Genomic DNA, 16,955 nt, shown 5'->3' with positions numbered 1-16,955 from the left:
CTGGTCCTCTGCCACCAGGAATGAACACTGAGAACTTGCAACTTTTTACATGCACTCTATTAAAGCACTTCATAACTATATCTTGGAAGAAGAGGGAGCTGCAGTCTATGGATAATGTTCAGGTTAAGTACTTAAGTAATCTGCTACCATCTGACATTCACAGACAGAAAGTCAATGACTTCTTTTAATGACTTAAGGATTAGAATGAGTTTGGGTTTGTATCAGACTTGGCTTAAGAAGGATGAGCTGGATTCATTAGAAAATTAAGTTTCATTAATAAGCTACTTCCAGTTAAAATTAGCTAATGAAGTAGGGAACAAAAAAACAAACCAAACAAAAAAACAGAAAGCCATTTTAAACCAGACCGTGTAACTGTGATTTACAGCTCTGCATTTACAGGACATGAAAAGAGAATGAATTTGATGACTGCTCATCTTTACCAATAGCTCAGAAACCAGTATTTCTTTGAATTGACACTTAAATGACAAACTCAGTCTGGACTTCACAGGTTCCTTTTGAGCTGCAACGCTTGGATTTATAGCCTGCAAGAGATACCAGGTGCAGAGCTTATGTGCAATCCATCACTTTTTCATCCCAACTAGAACAGTAAAGCCAGAAGGATACTGCATCTCCTTGAACTAAGATTTCTGCCCTGTCTCTGAACCTGCACAGATGTTAAGTACAAGCATAACCCCATTTTGAAAGAGAGGGCAAGAGGCAGTGGCAGGCCATCTGCAGAGCAAGGAAGGGGAGCTCTGCAATATCCATAAGCAGTTCCAGAACAGGGGTGCTACAAAACATCCCATGGTACCACCTTCTCCGGCTGTGCTCAGGGCATGACAGGTGACCAGCAGCACAGCATCTCACCCACTGACCTAATTAAAAGGCTTAAGGGCCTGGGTAAAGAGCAAGAAGGGATTTCACATCCAAATACTGTGTAAGCACATGCTCACTTCATAACAGCTCTCAGGAGCATTACAACTACCTTCCTCTTACCTCTTGTCCTGAGCAATCCACACTACCAAAGACCAACTCAACTGCTGCTATTTTGGGCTGTCCTCAAGCAGGGTAGTTGACAATAACTGTAGTATCTCTGAGGTAACGGAGCTTGTCTTTTGCTTTGAGGGCCACGTGTCTTTCCAATACAGAGGTACAAGAATATCAACATTAGATGATGCAGTTAGTCACACAGACTGTCTCCTGTGCCAGCTGACTCTAGCACATACCAGTTGCGAACTGTATCACTTACCTAAAAGGTATCAGGACTGTACTGTGCCCAAGTGTCTTTTATGCAAATGCAAATATGGTACTAAGACATATTGGTGAGTATTTCCATAAGTGGTTTTTTTGGTACCTGCCCATGAGACACTCAGGATAACAGGAGGAGGAAGATGGGAAGATACAACGCTGATTCAGAAACATCCAGTCAACCTTTCCAGCAGTTTGGTAAAGTTTGTGCATTTGATCACAGTAAGCAGACATACAGCTGTCATCTACACAGACCTGTACAGTGTCTCCCAGAGAAGTGCTATTTGCCATAGCACTAAACCATTTGTCATTGAAGTTTTAATGAACTCTCATCCACTTCTACTTTTTCCAGAAAAAAGCCCAACTAATTCATCTTAATTATTCAGGAAGTATAACGAGTTCTAGACCATGCAGTTGTTGTTTACTGAATTCAGGTCGTGCAGTATCTGACCATTCATTCCACTTGCCTTCATGTTAGTAATCAGTGTTGAGACTGGCAACTCAGCAATCAGTGTTGAAGACTATTTCTGGAGGATAAAAATCTGCACTGGCCAGAATCAATGAGAACAAAACAGGTTATTTAGATTTTAATATTTGAATATTTTTTTAAACAAGCCCCAAAACATTAATTATCTAATCTCACATGAACATGACTATTAGCTAATTATCTGAACTCAGTTCATGCAAACGTAAGCCAACACATGCTATAGCTACTCTCCTTGCACCATCTGCACTGTTTACGTACAAATACACACGCCTAGCAGGAATACACTGAAAACTTGATTATGAAACTGCTGCTTCACCTGCCTTTTCAGATGCACCTAAAGTGCAGCTGAGGCAGAGAAGATGACCACAGCAGCGCAGAGAGCGGTGCAAGAACCGCGCATTTCGGTAATAGCCATTTCTAGTACACAGAGGAGGCTGCAGCAGCTCAGCGTTCTGAAGGCTAGGCAGGATCTTTAAACACAGAGTTCCTCGGAATTCAACAGTTCTCCTTCCTTGCGCTCTCTACCAAGTAAAAGAGGCAGCACGCCATGCCATTTTAAAACAACGGTACCGTGAAGGGTAAACCAGAAGTAGTTATTTTAAAACACAGCAATGCAGCTAAACTGCACCAAGGCTCCCCCCAAAGTCTGGGTCTGACTCTGAAGCGAGGAATTTGCAAACATTGCACAACCGAGCTAAACCAAGAGGGTGAAAACGCGAGACAGCAAAGCACCGGCCAGCTACCCGAGGTTATCTTACATACGCAGAAGTTTCCCGGCCTAAGCCCCGCTGCTGCTCCAGCACCCTGCGAAAGCCGGGAGCTCCCGTGTGACCAGCAGGCTGAAATCCTCTCTTCAAACAAAGCACACTTTAAAGCAGCACCAGCTCGCTGGGAACCGAGGAGGAGGCGGGCAGGATGCTGCCGAAACCCGACGGCTCACCTCCCTGGCAGTACCTCCGCGGGCTGTGACGCAACACGTACTAGTCAGCGTCCGCCTAGGACGTCAATCTGCAGCTTCGAGCTGGCTCACCTGGCAGCGGAGTCGGCCCGCCGCCGCCGCCGGGGCCGCCAGGGGCCGCGGCCGGCCCCGCCCGCGCTCCCGCTATCCGCTCGCCGGCGGCGGCCTCTGCCGTGACTCCATCGCCCCGGAACGGCAACCACCTCGCCCCTCGGGCCCCTCGCCCCTCCAGGAGCAGACCCTAAACCTGCCGGAACCTGCTTCCTTCGCGCGGGACCGACCTGCAGGAACCACCGCGGGGACGCACGGAGGTCAGGCGAGCTGCCAGAGGGAGAGAGAGAGGAGAGAGAGGGGGGGGGAGAGAGACCCCCGCGCTGGGGCAGAGCCGACTCGCGCCAGGCTAGGCGCGCGCGCGCCCGCGCGCACGCACACGCAGGGTTTTGCTAGCGGACCCTCCACGCGCCGCCCCCCCCCCCCCAAGTCGGACCCGATCAAATCCTCGTCAGCCGGCTGGCCCGGCAGAGGCAGGCTGTTTTCTTCTACAAGTTAATACAGTTAGCAGAGAGGAACGGACCGTAGTACTTGTTACGGGCTACTCACCCAGGCACCGAAACGGCTGTGTTTCTTTAAAAGCAGAATGCCCTCGCTTCGGGAAACTTACTTCTGTTCTGCTGTTGTCATTTGCTAACTTGCCCAAGATCCTGTAAAATCCCAGAAAAGGCTAGGGAACGAGAAGAGACCATTTAAAAGCTGACGGTCAGGACAGGAATTTATGGAATGAAATCTTTAAGGGCAGGAGCAGATAGAGCCAGCCAGCTAACGCTTTCATGCCCTGCCTCTGACCAGCAGATTCATTTCGTGGGCAGACCGAGGCTCACAAGAGGATTTAAAATACCTGCTCGGGATGTGTGTTTCTCTGCATCGGTTGGGAGCCCTTGTCGTAGTTAGCAGGCTGCCGCCTCTTGTCCTCCTGCCTTTTCCAGCAGACCCCTCGAAATCACAATGTCACAGTTCCCCAGGCCTTACAATCAAGTGGTTTGTTGTAAGAGAACTAAAAATAGTGCTGAATTTTTCGCTGAAGCACTTGCTTGAGTGAACACAGAGTGCCAGCCAGCCCGTGCATTAGTGAGCTGTGCAGACCTTTAATATTAAATGTAGCCCAGATCCTCCTGGAAATATGGCCATTGACTTTTTTCAAAAGATTGTTGTTTTTGTTTTGGGTTGTTTTTGTTTGTTTGCTTTTGAAAGACAGCACAAAATAAGTACTGTTTCTGACCGCTAGAAGACAAAGTGAGTGGAGCTGTTTTAAGAATATCCTCGGGGAAAGAATGAGTCACTTAAGCTGCTTTTATGATAAAAGATCCCTGGAGGAAGTATATCTCCTTAGTAGTCTCTGAGCTGTTCAGAGATCCAAATGCCCCCCTGAAAAACAAAGTTTCACACTGTTGGGGTTTTTTTTTGTTTTGTGTTGTTTTTAATAGTTTGAACACCTGCTTCCACTGCAGAGTTAGCACTAGCATGGGAAACAGAGCAGGATTTCATACTGGTTACCACCTCAAGAGGATGATTAATAGAAGTGTCTGTCCTGCAGGGCTGTTAATAAGGTCCATGGAAAAGAGTACAAAGTGGCCCATAAGGACACTGCATATGAAAGTTTATGGCATAGGTTGACAAGTCCAGGAAAAAAAATAATCTCAGAATTATTTTTGCAAAGCTTTTCATTACTGAGGCCAGAAAACAATCACTGAAGACAAAGGCTCCAAAAAACATCATTCAAGACACAGATGCCAGCACTGCTGCCAACGTCTAAGCTGGGATCTCAAAAATAGATTTAGATGCAAAACTTCCAGTCAAATGCACACCAGACTCACATACATTCACACTGTGGCACACAGGTGGATAAGCCAAGAAATGAGAAGGTGCAGGTGATGGCTGGCAACAACCACTTGTGGCATTTTAAAAGGCTGGTAAAGCCGCAATCATTCTCTCAGTAGTTGCTTCAGCTGTGAAGTGGGCACCAGAGTATGCCTGACAGCAAGCCAGGATGTCTGAACCACAGAGTGTTAAGTCTTACTACTGCCAGTGGACATTACTCTGTAAAAGCATCTAGAAATCCAGACTCTATCACATAATATACACTAGTGAGAAGGTGGCATCTATAACTTGTAGTCTGTGCTGCACTGAATCACTACATGACTATACTTAGTGACTTTGTAAGTCAGGATAAATTTGCAAGAAAATTATTTCTTCATCTCAAATAAACTGCCACTGCCAGAGAAGCTTTCCAGAAGTAGCTCTCCAGGCTAGAGTAGTACTGTACCTACATACATATTTACGTATATACATACAAACACACACACCCCCCACAGAGAAAGAGAAATCTATAGATAGAAGATTTTAGAATGGAATTAAACACTAAAAAGTTGGAGAGTTACTGGGCATATCAGAGGGGAGACACTGGTTTTTGTTTGCTTCACTGATTTTCATAGGAAGAAGTTGAAATCAAAAAGACCAAGGTGATTGTGTGGTCTGTTTGGCTGTTAATGTAAAATTGTCTCCCACATTTTTGTTTCCCCTCATACATCTTTGAACTTTGCTTTGATTTTGTTTTGCAGTAGAACTGCAATATTTTTGCCCTTGTGAAAGGGCTGGCAAATTCCTCCTACCCCTTTCTATTGCTGACAAAACATGCTGCAAAGCAGTGTATAACATTTACATAGCAGCAGAGGTAGCCACAAATGTAACAGCATCTTTGGTCCCGTTCCACTCCCTAACTATTATTTATAGAGAGAAAGAGCATTAACAGAGCACAAAGTTCTCGCTAATTTAGCCTCACTTCGCCATCTGTTACTTCCCCTGAGTTGATCCTAATGAGAAATTACTTCCAAACACATTTGAGGACCAGCTGCACCCAGTGAAGTCACCAGAGGAGGGGAATAGTCCCCTCCCAATACATCATACTCCAAAGCTACACAGCAGCTCCTTCCCCTACTGAAATCAAGGGGAATGCTGCCATTAATATGAATGCAGCCCTGGGTCACAGCCTCTTGCAGTCATGTTGAGCAAGTATCCCACTCAATATTGTTTTTCTCAATAGTTCACAACTCCCTACCCAGTCAGAGGGGCAATGAGAGAGCTACAAACATTACCCATCCCCCAGGCCTGAGCAGCCAGCTTTCTGCAGCTGCTTGTCCTGCAGTACATTCATCTATGGAATGACCATAGAATCAAAGAATACCAGGTTGGAAGGGACCTCAAAGATCACCTGGTTCAACCTTTCTTGGCAAAACCATGTTCTAAACAAGATGGCCCAGCACCCTGTCCAGCCAAATCGTAAAAGTGTCCAATGTTGGGGAATCCACCACTTCCCTGGGGAGGTTATTCCAACAGCTGATTATTCTCTTATGACTGTGAACAATTTTCCTCTCATGTTCAACTGGAATCTCCCCAGGAGTAACTTGTACCTGTTACCCCTCATGTTTTCCACGTAACTGCTTGTAAAAATGGAATCTCCATCTTCTTTGTAGCTACCCTTTAAATACTGGAACATGGTGATAAGGTCTCCCCTAAGGCTTCTTTTCTCAAGGCTGAACAAACCCCGTTCTCTCAGCCTTTCCTCATATGGCAGGCTTCCCAGTCCTTTGGTCATCTTTGTGGCCCTTCTCTGGACCCTCTCCAGCCTGTCCACATCTTTTTTGTACAGCAGGGACCAAAACTGAACACAGTATTCCAGGTGTGGCCCAACAAGTGCTGAGCAGAGTAGGATGACGACTTCTTTATCTCTGCTGGCGATGCCCTTGTTGATGCAGCCCAGCATCCTGCTGGCTTTCTTTGCCGCAGCAGCAGCACACTGTTCACTCATATTGAGCTTGTTGTCCAGCAGGACCCCCAGGTCCCTTTCCACAGAGCTGCTCCCCAGCCAGGTAGATCCCAGCCTGTGCTGCGCTCCTGGATTATGTTTTCTCAGGTGCAAGACCTTACATTTGTCTTGGTTGAACTTCATAAGGTTCTTGTTAGCCCACTCTTCCAGCCTATCCAGGTCTTCCTGCAGGGTGGCTCTCCCTTCCGAAGCATCCACTTCCCCACTCAGTTTGGTATCATCGGCAAACTTCATCAGGGTACACTTGATCCCATCATCCAGATCACTTATGAAGATATTAAACAGCGTTGGGCCCAGTATCGATCCCTGGGGGACCCCACTCGTGACAGGTTGCCGGTTTGAAAAGGAGCTATTTACCACCACCCTCTGGGTGCGGTCTGTCAGCCAGTTTCCCACCCACCGCACAGACCACTTGTCTAGACCGTAACGCATCCATTTCTCTAGGAGGAGGCTGTGGGAAACTGCACTGAAAGCCTTGGAGAAATCCAGGTAGACCATGTCCACCACTCACCCCACATCAACCGAGCAGGTTACTTTGTCGTAGAAGGCGATCAGGTTTGTCAAGCACCATTTGCCCTTGGTGAATCTGTGCTGGCTTTTCCCAATCACGTGCTTCATCTGACTGGTGGTAGCCCCCAGGAGGATTCATTCCATAACTTTCCCAGGGACTGAAGAAAGACTGATGGGCCTGTAACTCCCTGGATCCTCCTTTAAGCCCTTCTTGTAGGTGGGGGTGACATTAGTCTCCTTCCAGTCCTCTGGGATGTGCCCCAATCTCCACGACTTCTCAAAGATTATGGAGAGCAGCCTCACAAGGACATCAGCCAGCTCTCTTAACACTCTTGGGTGGATATTGTCAGGGCCCATTGATGTGTAGGGGTCAAGCTCCTGTAATAGTTCACATACCAACTCTTCCTTCACTGACGATGGGTCTGTGTTTGCATCACCCTGGACTGTTGTTCCCAAGGCCTGGGGCCCAACAGTGCTGGTAAAGACAGAGGTGAAGAAAGTGTTGAGAACCTCTGCCTTTTCAGTGTTGTTGGTGACTAATTCACATCTCCTGTTTAACAGTGGGCCAGTGATGTAAGCATTCAACTGGCAGCCACTGCCAGAGGAGTCAGATGTTGGCTGACACTACGCAGGGAAAGAAGAGTGGAAATGCAGGACCATGGTTCCCAAGATTTAGAGAAGTTCACTACTGAACTCACAACGAGATTGCTACTGCCACTACCCTGCAGACAGCTGAACCACATCACAGCAACTATGCAGCATCTGTTATTGGAAATGCTGAGGTTAAACCTCTCTGTCCTCCTGAGAAAATTCCTTCTGAACGTCCACCTAAATCCCTCAGAGTATGGTGCTCCCAGATAATGATGGGACAGACTAAAGGATTCATTTTGCTGGGAGCCAGCCCATAAGTCTACTGCATAGTTTGGTCAAAAGCATATGAGCAAGAACAACAGTCACCTCCTGGGCCCAAGAATACCCTGGAAAACAGTGGTCAGTTTTTAAGTCTTTGAGACAAAACCTCTAAAGCTTTGTGCTGTAGGATTCCTCGTTACAAGTCACGATTAGCCTGAATCCTCTCTGTTACTGCACCTAAGTGAATCAGCTGGGCTTGGGACAGCACTGAAGAAGCCCAGAGAAAAGCCATGCCGTGAGCTTGCAGAGCTCCCTCACCACTTGCTCTGCCCCGCGCTCAAAGGTGAAGACTCTGAATGCAAGGGATCACCACTTAGATAAATCACTGCTCCCAGTACAAATTTAAAAGTTATTACTTCTATTTGCTATGATGCCCCAATTTGCCCACCTGCAAAACTATCAAAAGCAACAGAATGGGTCATTAACACTGCAAAGTCATATTCAAATCCTTAGGTAAGTGGACTCTGCAATTTGCTGTGGATAGCTCAGCAATCCTGCTTTTGTTCCCCAATCTTCTAATTGGGTGTGTGTATTTACACCTTACACATAGAGAATAGGGTAGATACTGTGGGAGCATGACTTATAGAAGATAACACCACCAAAAAATGAAGATTAATCACTGGTGAAAAGTGTAAAGCATGACACAGAACATAATTCCATGTTCTGAAGGACTGGTCTGGTACCTCAAAAAACCCCCAACAAGCACACAGCTAACGCTTAAAACCTATTCAGTGTCCAAATCACAACCTTGAGTCTTCACACTGTGTAAAAGCAAAAGAGTTACACTTAGGCTACCTCAGCCTTTTTGGAGGGTAGGGCTTTTTTAAAATAGTGTCTAAAGCACAGGAGTTATGGCTCCTGATCAAGCACAGCAATTCAAGAAGAAGATAAAACACCATTTCTGTATGTGAATGGTGAATTACACATTTCACCTAAGCAAGTCAATAGCCTCACAAAGCGCACTACATTGGAGACCATGCTCTCAACTTCTGAATTCCCTCAATAAAAATTACACTATAAATAGCCTTCCACCTTTCCTGCCATTCATAGAAATCTCCCTCTGTTCCCTTTGTTGTCTTGCACTTCTGCTCTCTGTTGCACCAGGGAATATTTAGAGCAATCTTTTGTAAACGGCATGTGTTTCTGTGTCTGTCCCAGCACTGGCCACAGCACCATGCAGCTGTGTTCATGAAGTTTTTGGATGTCGGTTGACACCAGGGCTGCCCGGGGAGGGAGCAGCTGCGTATGTAGGTGGGCAGGGAACAAGGGGAGGGACAGGGAGATGGGAAACTTACCAACTTTGCTGCCTGTAAATGTCATGATCCCAACTGCGGCTCCCTGTGTCCAGGCTGTTTAACAAGTTTTCCTCTCCTGCCAGCTGGCCGAGATGAGGGGGACTGTTTTGCCGGACATTTTGCTTTCTTCCCTAGTACCATCACCAGCAATAAATTACATTTCTTACCTGGTGAAACAAACTGCTTAGTAATTTCTGCTCCGCCTCTAAGGTCCGGGGTCTGCTGCTTAAATATTTGCTTCATGTTTCCAACATCCCAATGAAAAGATCCTTCGTTATTACTGGAGAAACTGTAACTGAGTGCACTGGGATTATTTTTAATACTTCATGTGACTTCAGAAAGCAATTTTTTTTCATAGTGCATGCTTAAATGGGACTCGGGCCTCTTCCTTCAGTTTTAGTAGTTTAAAGCAGGAATGTTTTCAGAGGTGCCAGCTGGGCTACACCCATGCAAAAAAGCAGCAACAACACTCAGAAATGTGAATTGTAAGGGTCATCACTTTTAGCTGTCCAGCATATCCCTTGTATTTTATGACATATGTTTAATAACATGATCACATATGTATTAAAGAATGAGGTATGAAGGAAGACAGCTAAGCAGCATAGGTACTCACAGAATACTACTGAGGGAAATCTTTAAATACTGCTTAGGGAATTTAGTGTGACAAGAACACTTTGTGTTCTTTGTTAAAAGCTCCTAGAAAATGTAGGGATGTCCAGATTTGGGTCTGCCCTCCATATTATCAGCAAGTCTCTCATTGTCAATAAAATAATCTCTATTGAAGGTAAAGCTATCAGCTTGGCCCTCAAAATTACTAAAAGCAGCATTACAATGATAGGCATTACTAGATGTTCCTATGAGAAGCTAAACTGTTCTATTGACTACTCTGCTGGATAAAACTGTGCTATACACATTCCATGGGTAGGTGAAAAGTCAGTCACATGCACAACCATAACTGCAAACTAATGGACATGTCAAGAGGAAGATGAGATTACAAACACAGAAAATGAGAATAAGGCACAAAAATTATTTCCTATGAGATACAGATGCAGCATCTGGTTTTGCATATTCTAACACAGGAATAAATCTTCCTGAGTGCTTTCCTCCATTTCCTTCCAACTTCACTGCAGTCCAAATCCAATTCAGCTGATACGTAAGAAATGAGCCTTTCTCCACATGTTTGTGCATTTGGGGTTTGAGTTGGTTATATTCATGCAGCCCACAGGGATGTCCAAATAACTGAATAGTACATGCCGATGTCTTCTCATGGAAGCTTCTGTCAGCTGTACCATGTGAAGGGCTCTCAGCTGCACAACCATTTAACTTGCCCAATTACATTTTTGGCTGCTGTTCTGCCTTGCAGCTTAGAGAAACCCTCTCCAGGACCTAGGTCACAAGAAGGAATTGCCAAAATATACTACTTTTCAAAGAGCTTACTCATAAGGGGAACAGGAGACATGAGAAATGTTATAGCAGGTCTGGAAGAAAACATCAGAAAAAAATTATTGTGCTGTTGTAATCCATAAGGACGACATCTTTTCTATCTTTCTCTTATATCTTGTTTGTTACATTTGAAATACACAAGTTCATAAAGACAAATTTATATGCAAATTCCACTTCAGACATTAACTCACTTTCAGTTTTGATGCCGGGAAAGTATGGTGTTTGTGTGATGCATCTGTCTTCTTTACATAAGCAAACACCAGCTGTTATTTCCTTGGTTTAAAAAAAATGAGTAAACAAAAAATTATTAATGAAATGGGGAATTCAGAAAGTTAGATGTGGATTCAAAACTTATTACATCAACTTTGAGTCAAGAAGAGCACATGAGACAAGACAGATACTCCAGCATATTCTCTGTCATAGTAACTTGGCACTTTATTTACATGCGCCATTAACATCTTGTCTGACATAAACAAATATGGACTTTGGTATCTCATGTGCTTAAGCAAAATCAAGTTATATATATGCTGAGAAGTGGCCATATGCTTGTTCCACCTGTGTCTCCCTCTGCATCACAGTGAAATGCTGGTGACAGCACTGTCTTGGTTTCAAATCCAGAGAGGAAAACAGAAAATAAGCAGAGGTTCTGAAGATGAATATGGTTTTGAGGTTTGACCATGAAAAATAACCCTCTAGGTGAGCCAGAAAAGCCCATTACTTGCTCTTACACGGAAAACAAAACTTCTCAAACTCTTTGCCTTTGGGAGACACAGACAGCACATCCTGCAAGTCACAGGGTTTGTTTCCCAGCAATTTTTCCAACAGCTCAGTGACACGTACCACCAGGGTGGTACAGTTCATCTGCAATACCACAGTTATGAATCTGACTCTTTAAAGCTGTTCCCTCCTTGGTCATCAGTTCAAACACAACCCTGGTCTGAAATGATTGAAACTTACAATAGCCTGACACTTGCAAAGCAGCTCCAATGAAAAGAGATGGTGGTTTCACTCCTGCTGCTACTAGAGAAGCATCACCTAAAAATGACTGTAATCAGTAGCACCTCTGATACTCAGCTCAATAAAAGAGGCCAAGGGCAGGGCACATGTGGAAGATGAACTCTGACTTTGACCTGTGATTTCTTCTTGTTCTGGACAGAAAGACTTACAGAAAAAGAGACATACTGAATCTTTGTTCTCTTAAAACTTCTGGGTATTCTTTCTGTTACCTCTCAACTCTCAGACACACTTGGCAATACTACCATTTCTGCTGGGCTACGCTAAATTAGACACTGATAACCACTGTTTTGCTGAGATGGTGAAAACACATTTCCTCAAAAGTGCTTTGTCTTTTTATATCATCTGTGAGACCTTCAAAGGTCCTACAGAACACTGTGACTTACAGCTAATTTATAAAATATTAATAATACACAACTCACACATATGGACCCTGGTAGTGTTCCTAAATTACAACATCAATGCCAGAAAAGACCTGTCTTACCCTGTGTAACTTTGTCTCTGTCGGGAGATCAAACACTGTTCCTTTCCCATTAGGGCATGGAATAATGCAAGCTTGTATTTATTCCAAAGCTTCCAGGAGAGGAGAGCAGCGATGGGGCAAGTATTAGCTGTGCACCACCATTTCCAAACTCAAACACAGACACATCAGCTGCAACTTGACAGCTGGGATCAGTAGGTTGCTCCAAAAACATGGACTCAACAGCAAGATGGAAGGTAAAGCTAAATTTCTGTAGTTTGCATTGCTCTAACTTTGAGAAAGGGTCAAGAGAAAACACAGTAAGAAGGCAGAAATCTCACATCTGTCCACAAAAGGGCTTTTGTGCAGTTTACAAGCAGAGGCAAAACAAGCGTAGTGAATGCTCATTTTCCATATCCCTCACAGGTAAATCCTAAAATAATAAGGGCCTACTGGGTATTAACTACTGTCTTCCAGGGACTAAGACAAGAGAACAGTTATTCCTATGGCTAATGCTAATAAAATACATTTGAGAAAGGACTTATATAAACACAAACAGATTATTCCTGTAGGCTGCAGCAAGCGGATAAATATTTTTATCCCCTTTCCACAGATAGCAAAATTAATCTAATGAGGCAATAGTGAAATATCTAAAACAGACCTGAGAGAGGCAGCTCTAGGAACAGAAATGTAATACATTCATTCCCTAGGCACTGCCACTACTCACTCCACCACTACTACTACGTCATTAACTAGGCTAAAAATAATAAATTACATACTTGCTTTGCCTAGGGTAGAGATGCCCTCAGCAGACACGCTCCTGTTCTGCAGTGAACACAGGGTATAGCCATGATTTTCTTTCCAATTTAGCTTGCTCAGCTGCAGTATGGGGTGGGCATGCCTGAGGAATCCCAGAATTTACCACTCCAAAGAGCCTCCTACCTGAATAGCCCATTTTTTGCTGGCTGTTGGAGAAGAGCTGTCACACTCGCTGCACAACTTTGGCTGGGGTTAAACGATGACAGACCTTTTTGGTGCCCAGCGTGGGTCTCAAAAAGTTCAAGATAATGACAGGTTTGACTGGAATGTGCTAGATCAAATTTATAGCTCTTATTGATGTTTAGCTCTTAATTGACAGGCTTCTGTGTTTGCTATAGGGCTTGCTTGCCTCACTGTATATTAGAGTCTAGTACTTGTTAGTGGCTGCTTCCTGCTTTCACTGCTTGCTGTACTGCTTATATTACTCTGCTGTGCCTGGGAACATTTCGGTAACAGCAACGGCGAGGTGCCTGGGCTGGCAGATGGCCAGGGCATTGCTGCTGTTTCTGTGCTGCTGTACTGGACAGGCTGGAACTCCAGTGTGAACTCGAGTCACAGGGACTGTGACCTGTGGATGAGTCCACGTGGAAGCAGGACACCCTGAAGGGTCTGTGGTCGTGAGTAAATCCACACCAGAGCAGGTACACCTCAAAGCATCTGTGGCTGTGGGTATGGTATCTGTGCTGCAGCAGGTATACCTCTGAAGGGGTTGTGGCCCAAGGGTAAGTCCACACTGGAGAAGGTACACCTTGAACTGTCTGTGGCTGCGGATGAATCCATGCTGCAGCAGGTACACCTTGAAGCATCAGTGGTTGTGCATGAGGTCATGCTGGAGCACCTCAAAGCGTGTGGCCATGGATAAGGCCACGACAGAGCAGTTACACCCCTGGAGGGACTGCAGCCGTGGGTAAGGCCATGTTGGAGCAGGTTTGCCTCTAAAGGGACTGTGGCTGTGGGTAAGACCACGCTGGAACAGGTATATCTCTGAAGGCATTGTGGCCCATGGAGAAGGCCACGCTGGAACAGGTGCACCTCAAAGCGAGTGTGGCTGTGTGTGGATCAGTCTATGCTGCAGCAGGTATACGCCTGAAGAGACTGTGGCTCATAGACAAGGCTCCCCTTGGAGCAGGTACACTCTTAAGGGACTGCGGTCTATGGATAAGTCCAAGTCAGAGCAGGAGCAACGCGAGGAGTTCATTGCAATGTTAAACCCTATGGTCTGGTCCAAAGGCACCAGGGGTGGAAATTGTAATGCATATACCTTTAAATTGTTGTAACCCATGATTTGAGTTGTATGTTATAGGAATTACTAAAGCAGAAACCACCCAAACCAAACAGAGGACAAGCCTTACAAGACACAGTGCAAGTGCAGCAGCGACCCGACCTGAGCTGGCTTTGGTGCCCAGTAACTCCATGCTACATGCCACCTCTCTTGTTCTGAGGGACCATCATAACAGATGGAGCCCAAAAGTCATGGACTAAATGAACTCAGTGGACATTTTGTGGACTTTTGTGGATATTTTATGGGCATTTTATGGACATTTTACAGGGGTGGTCCATAGACTAAGGGAATAATATCTGTGTATTGTATCAAAGGATGGGAAGGGGGGTGGTGGGTAATGAGGATGTATTGGATAGTGTGGAACCTGAGCATGACACAAATGGTATGGAATAAGGGGTGGAGAATGTGCTGGTTTTGGCTGGGACAGAGTTAATTTTCTTCATAGTACCTTTTATGGGGCTATGGTTTGGATTTGTGCCAAAAACAGTGTTGACAATGCCATGATGTTTTTGTTACTGCTGAGCAGAGCTTACACGGAGCCAAGGTCTTTTCTGCTTCTCACCCCACCCCACCAGCAAGTAGGCTGGAGGTGCACAAGGAGTTGGGAGGGGACACAGCTGGGACAGCTGACCCAACTGACCAAAGGGATATTCCATACTATATGATGTCATGCTCAGTGTATAAAGCTGGGGGAAGAAGGAGGAAGGGGAGGACATTCGGAGTGATGGCATTTGTCTTCCCAAGTAACTGTTAAGCATGATGGAGCCCTGCTTTCCTGGAGATGGCTGAACACCTGCCTGTTGATGAGAAGTGGCAAATGAATTCCTTGTTTTGCTTTGCTTGCACGCACAGCTTTTGCTTTACCTATTAAACTGTCTTTATCTCAGCCCACGAGTTTCCTCACTTTCACTCTTCCAATTCTCTTCCCCATCCCACTGTGAGGGAGGTGAGCAAGCAGCTGTGTGGTCCTTAGTTGCCAGCTGGGGTTAAACCACAACAAGCAGCTACTCAAAAAACCCTAATTGCTTGGTCAGTCCAGGCTAGAGAAGAAAGAGATTACAAGTATCTTCCAAAGGGCAGGATCAAAACATCCTGAGAGCAGAGCCCTGTCAGAAAACATCTAGGCTTGTTGCCAGCACTCCATGAAGGATCTATTTTACACACAAACAGAGGCCTGGGGAAAGATTCACAGCTCCAATGATAGTTATGGGCTTTTTACTTTGACAGGGCTCTTTAGAGCCCTCCATCGCACTCTGCTTCCCTGACCTGTGCAGCAGGTTCACTGCAACCCTGACGCCTGTGGACATGAACACAAGATGCAGTTTTGCTTCTTCCTTTGGGAAACAAGAAAGTGACTTTTTATACTGTAATCAGCCCTGAACAAATCCAATATACTTCCAAGCTCAGCATGGTCTTGCACTGTTTGTATAACCTTTTCCTATACTTCCCTTCCTTCACTTTTCCAAGAAAATAAAGCACAATTTCTTTTCCCTTTCAACCCAAACATGTAATCCTTACAGAGTGCCAAGAAGCTGAAACACCCTGAAGGCTGCTATATCCTATCTGCATCTGTGTCTATTACAAGCATGTTGGGAACTTTGAGGAATGAAGCAAAACCAAACACAACTCTATGTTAAGGAGGATCATTCTTCCCATATGACACACACACACACACACAATCCACAGGTACAAGCACCCGCAAAGCCTTGGCTGAAGTATTCTATACATATCTATATCCTACACACTATCACACCAGGAGATATAACTGTTTAATAACATTTGGAAACAGCCAATACTATTTACTGAAGGATAGATAACAAAAACTTTTCCAACCAGTGCAGTTGTACTGTGAGTGGCAGCCTTCAGGCATAGTGTAATGCACAGGGTATGTTAAGTCCTGTAAAAATCCTTTAAATAATTTCAACTGGACTAAGAGTACTTCAAAAGCATACACGAATTTCTCATTAATACTACAAATGGAGCATGTTCCAAACTGCAGATGTGTATTCGCTATCAGAAGCATAAATTTCCCTTATTTGGTGTATCCTTCTCTACCCCTTTCCTTGGCTTTGTACCTACATCTGGTAGCACATGACTTCTTCATTTGACACTCATATTGCTTCCTTTTTAAAGCCTACCCAGAGACAAAAATGTGTACACAGGCATGGTATTACAGCCAGACTAACAGCACTTAAAAAACCCTGGTGTCCTTCCATGGAGATGAGCTACAGTCTGGCATCATGATGATTTACAAACACACCTGTCTTAGTTGACATCCTTCCTCCAAACAAACTGAAACAGCTCCACAAATTCCTGCAGTTACAGTGATTATGCAAAAACTGAGACAAAAACCAGTGCAAGTCATGGGCATTTGCTAGGAAGCTTGCTACCTCTTGGATAAAAGGTGGCCTAGCTGGTCAAAGACAACCTAGTTCCTAGTTCTTATATTTTGAAGAAAATGGATACATAAAAACAAAAGTAAAATCTACTATTTTTACCAAGTGCCATTAGCAGGGAAGAGAGCCTGAAGCTGTTTTCCTGCACTCTACCCAGACTACTAGATTTTATCCATAGCCTCCCATACAGTCCTTCAGACCTTTTCAGACATTTAAACGTCTTCAAGTCCTGACAAATCCTTTCCTTTACA

General features: G+C 44.8%; 1 protein-coding gene and 1 long non-coding RNA gene across 9 annotated transcripts in view; one reads left to right on the top strand and one right to left on the bottom strand.

Moving 5' to 3' along the window:
* ARHGAP24 (Rho GTPase activating protein 24) overlaps positions 1-16,955 on the bottom strand; it is a 227,030-nt gene that overhangs the window by 82,295 nt on the left and 127,780 nt on the right. Inside the window, exons 1-2 of one of the 8 annotated variants that reach the window (XM_075034059.1) lie at positions 3,589-3,861; positions 3,294-3,414 (exon numbers count right to left, since the gene is read on the bottom strand). The exons of 1 other annotated variant lie outside the window; for it this stretch is intronic. In XM_075034059.1, coding sequence (XP_074890160.1) covers positions 3,294-3,414; positions 3,589-3,615 — 148 coding nt within the window. In that variant the 5' untranslated portion in view covers positions 3,616-3,861. 6 more of the 8 variants (XM_075034078.1, XM_075034092.1, XM_075034086.1 and 3 more) reach the window with 6 other exon arrangements.
* Positions 2,774-15,194, top strand: LOC142033780 (uncharacterized). Its single transcript, XR_012651330.1, has 2 exons — positions 2,774-3,004; positions 7,645-15,194. It is a non-coding gene; the product is annotated as an uncharacterized LOC142033780 (long non-coding RNA).

The sequence above is a fragment of the Buteo buteo genome, chromosome 1 (genome assembly GCF_964188355.1).
Source record: "Buteo buteo chromosome 1, bButBut1.hap1.1, whole genome shotgun sequence".
Taxonomy (NCBI): domain Eukaryota; kingdom Metazoa; phylum Chordata; class Aves; order Accipitriformes; family Accipitridae; genus Buteo; species Buteo buteo.
This window is presented reverse-complemented; position numbering and strand designations above follow the sequence as displayed.